General features: G+C 62.1%; 1 protein-coding gene across 1 annotated transcript; it reads left to right on the top strand.

Annotated features, from left to right (window-relative positions):
• Positions 1-874: 874 nt before the first annotated feature.
• Positions 875-3,818, top strand: KLF1 (KLF transcription factor 1; the record flags this gene model as incomplete). Its single annotated transcript, XM_079918006.1, has 3 exons — positions 875-961; positions 1,615-2,455; positions 3,643-3,818. 3 exons carry the CDS (start codon positions 875-877, stop codon positions 3,816-3,818), a joined length of 1,104 nt encoding a protein of 367 aa, XP_079774132.1.
• Between the last annotated feature and the right edge of the window lie 532 nt (positions 3,819-4,350).

The raw sequence follows: 4,350 nt of genomic DNA, 5'->3' as shown, positions 1-4,350 counted from the left end.
TCTCCTGCAGGTCAGGTATTTCCTATGGCCCGATCCAACCTTCCCATGCCACGCAGGAGAGGGAGTCACCTCCTCCTTCCCAGCCCCCATCACGCTGGAGCAGCTCTAGTTGCGCCAGCCTCAGCCTCCATGCAGCTACACTCCCTGCAATGCCGCCTGGGTTGGGGGGGTGTCCACGGTAGACAGTGACGGCTGATTGGCAGGGGCCTCTCCTGCCACTGGGCTCAGACCTGGGAGCTCACTACCCAGGAAATTTAAAACCGAGTTAATTCCCAGCCCCCAGCCCTCGCACTCACCAGGGACAGAGCCTTGGCTCTTCTGGGTCCCCACCTGATAGCAGCCTCCAACATCTGGGGAGTCTGATAATGCTTGGCCTGGCAGGGAGCTCATGCCAAGTCCCGCCATCAGCACAGCTGCTCCTGTTTATGGGGAAGGGGAGAGCTGCAAGGTCCTGGTCAGGGGCAAGGGGGTCTTGAAGCTCCTTCCCAGAATCCCCATTCTGCCTGTCATCCCTTCTCCAGGAAGGTAACTGAGAACAGACTCCAAGTTTCTCCTTCTTTGGGAACCCAGTGCCTCACTTTGCCCAACCCCTGAACCCCCAGCCCCTGAACCCCCAGCCCCTGAACCCCCAGCCCCTGAACATCTGATTGGCTTTGGATACAGGATCAGTCTTTAAGGCTCAGCCCCAAACAGGCCTAGGCGAAGTCTGTTCCCCCAGAAACGGTGACCCCCGCCTTTGCCTGCCCCTTATCAGGGGCTGCAGCCAATCAGCTGAGGGCAGAGAGGAGCCCTCCAAGGGGCCATCAGAGCCTCAGAGCCCACGAGGCCGCCAAAGGAGAGGAGGCCTGAGCCCCAGGGTGGGCACCAGCCAGCCATGGCTGCAGCGGAGACCGCCTTGCCCTCCATCAGCACGCTGACCACCCTGGGCCCCTTCTTGGACACACAGGAAGACTTCCTCAAGGTGGGGCCAGTGGGGTCTAGATGGGCTGCCAGGGGCTCCGGGCCCAGGCCGCAGAGCTGGGGGATCAGGTCTGAATATTGCCTTGGAATTCAGAGACCTGGTCGGCACTGGGTGTCCTCAGTGCCGGCCAGGGGTCTGAACTCGTTCTAAGGGCCGATTTCTGTCATAGAAAACTGAGGCTGGGAACTGAACAACTCAGGGATCTAGGCTCAGTGAGACACCCCCAGATATCAGAGGGAAATGGCAGATGTGTCTAGGGGACATCCAGGAATTAATCTTGGAATTAATCTTGCTGGGGGACAGGGAAGAAGAGGAAGATTCTTGGGGGAAACTGAGGCAAGGCTGAGCCTCCCCCAGCCTTCCATTCTTGACTCTGCCACCCCTTCCCCCTTGCCTGAGTGTGGCTCCAGATAATGTAAGCCTTATCTCCTGTCTCCAGCCTGACCGACAGACCTCTGTCTCTGGAGCTGAGGTGGTGGGGGGAGGGGGGAAGGACAATGTGAGGGACAGACTGACATGACAGACAAGCAAACAAGACCCCTTTACTGAGCCTCTAGCCAGTCTGCCCCCATCAGGGCATCCGGCCCCCACCGTCTCCGGGCAGGATACCCTGGTGTCCACTGAAACTTCGTGCTACCGGCTCCCTCCCACAGTGGTGGCGCTCTGAAGAGGTGCAGGACTTGGGCCCAGGCCCCCCCGACCCCACAGGGCCACCCCTTCACGTGAGGCCTGAGTTGGAGGACACGCCCGGGGAGGACGAAGACGATGAGAGGGATGCGGCTACCCCCTGGGACCTGGATCTCCTCCTCACCAACTTTCCGTGCCCAGAGCCGGGCACCGCGCCCCAGACCTGCGTCCCCCAGACTTGCGCTCTGGCGCCTGGCGAAGGTTCCGGGGTGCAATTCCCACTGCCGCCCGAGACTCTGGGCGCGTACGCGGGCGGCCCGGGGCTGGTGGCTGGGCTCTTGGGTCCCGAGGAGCACCCGGGCTGGGCGCGCCCGACCCCACGAACCCCGGCTCCCGATGCCTTCGTGGGCCCAGCCCTGATTCCAGCCCCCGAGCCCAAGGCGCTGCCGCTGCAGCCGATGTACCCGGGACCGGGTGCGGGTTCCTCCAGCAGCTATTTCCCCCGGACGGGGCTTTCAGTGCCTGCAGCGCCGGGAGCCCCCTACGGGCTGCTGTCCGGGTACCCTGCGCTGTACCCGATGCCGCAGTACCAAGGGCACTTCCAGCTCTTCCGCGGGCTCCAGGCTCCGGCGCCCGGTCCCGCCACGCCCCACTCCTTCCTGAGTTGTCTAGGGCCCGGGACGACGGGTGCAGGACTCGGGGGGACCACAGGAGACCCAGGAGGGACCGCGGAGGCCGCGCCACCCAAGCGCAGCAGGCGATCGTGGGCGCGCAAGAGGCAGGCTGCGCACACGTGCACGCACCCGGGCTGCGGCAAGAGCTACACCAAGAGCTCTCACCTGAAGGCGCATCTACGCACGCACACAGGTGAGGGGGCAGGGCCCGGTGCAGGGGCGGGGCTGGGTGGGACCTTGGGAGCCTAGAGCTGCAGAGGAGCTGGAAACCGGGAGCAAGGGGCGGGGCTAAAGCAAAGTCTCGGAGCAAAAGGCTGGGCAGAAGGAGCTGGGGACGAGTCTGGAACATCAGGAGCCGGATGGGAAGTAGTGCGGAAGGCATGTGGGGACGGAGAGAGGACATGGAGAACCTGGGAAGCATTTCAAGGAACCGAGGGCTAAGACCTGGGCCAGGGACGGGCCGAAGAGCAGAAAGCCAGGCGAGATGTGTAGGGGCCGGGGCTAGAGGAGGGACTGCGGGGAGAGGACAGCTCGAAATACCAGGGGCGGGGCCAAAGACCCAGGGTTCAGTTTTGGGGCAAGCGGGAACGGAGTTAGGTGTTCTGGGGTGGTAGCCAGGAGTATACAGAGTGGGTTGCTTGGTTAGACTGTAGGGGGCGTGCTGGAGCTCAGGAGAGTTAGTTTCAGGGGCCCGACGCAGAGGCAGATCCTGGAGAGCAAAGGGAAATGGCTGGGAAATACAGGAGGGTAGGCATAGGAGAAGCCGGGTCCCGAGGAGCCAAAGACAGGGGAGGGGACGTGGAACAGAGGCGGGGAGGAGGAGGAATGAGGCCTATGCATAGGGGTCCGCTCAGAGGATGGGGCCACGTGTACAGACCCGTCCAGGAACGCAGGGAGGAGGGGCCACGTCTAGCAGGGGGAGAGCATGATCACTGGGGACAGGGCCTGGAACACCAGGTGGATTTCGGGGCTCAAGGGCCAAGGCCAGGGACAGGATTGGGCAGCAGCTTGAGGGTCCCCTGGTGCAAAGGAGGGGCTGGGACATAGGGGCAGTGCCAAAGGACGAAGATTGTGGCGGCATTAGGACGCAGGGGCAGGGTACCGGGCACAGGAAGTAGGGCTAGTAGTGTAGAGGGCGCGACTTGTGACCAGGAAGTGAAGAGGGGCCTGGCGCCAGCAGGCACAGAAGAAGAAGGGTCGGGGTAGCAGAGGCCGGTCCTGGGTACAGATTCAGACCCTCCCCGAGAGTGAGTGCCTCCTTAAACGTCACGACCTAGGCGCCTCACTTGCCTCACCCTAGTCTCGGCCAAGGCTAGGAGGGAGGACTCTGGGACCAGGTGTGGGGGACAGTGGCTCTCAAGGCTTCCTCGTCCCCCCCAGGGGAGAAGCCATATGCCTGCACGTGGGATGGCTGTGGCTGGAGGTTCGCGCGCTCCGACGAGCTGACCCGTCACTACCGAAAGCACACCGGTCAGCGTCCCTTCCGCTGCCAGCTCTGTTCGCGTGCTTTTTCGCGCTCGGATCATCTGGCCTTGCACATGAAGCGTCATCTCTGAGCCCCGCCCAGGCACTTGGACCTTTTCTGGGGACTGGGGTGAGAACAAGAACGGATCCAGGCACGGTGGTTTTCCCTCGGATGAACCCTCGTCTGGACTCTTGGGCCCACAGATCCACCAAGGACTGGCCCATAGACAGACCTGGGGGAGCCTCCAGCAGAAGTTCCCACATGTCCTTGACCAAAGGGAGCCGCAGTCACACACGGTCATGCAGACCGAGCGAGATAGACCGCCAAATAAACGGACTCAGGTGGATACTTAGATACTTCTGACAAAGAGACAGACCCTCAGAGAGCTGGACCATCAGGCCAGCTCACAGGTGGCCCTAGACAACGGAGGTGTTGTGCGGTGAGGCTTCCCAGAGACCCTGGTTCTAGAAGAAGGCTTCACGCTGTGACTCCTGAAGCTCCAGATAGCGGCTGGCATTGCTGTGAATGGTTACGGGTCTCGTAAAAATGCTCCTCCCAGATAAAGCTTCAGTGTTGGTCTGAATTTGTGGGTTTTGGGTGTGGAAGTTGGGAAGAAGCTTAAC

The sequence above is a fragment of the Stenella coeruleoalba genome (assembly GCF_951394435.1).
Source record: "Stenella coeruleoalba genome assembly, chromosome: 3".
NCBI lineage: Eukaryota > Metazoa > Chordata > Mammalia > Artiodactyla > Delphinidae > Stenella > Stenella coeruleoalba.
The sequence above is the reverse complement of the archived record's forward strand: the minus strand, read 5'-3'. Positions and strand labels throughout refer to the sequence as shown.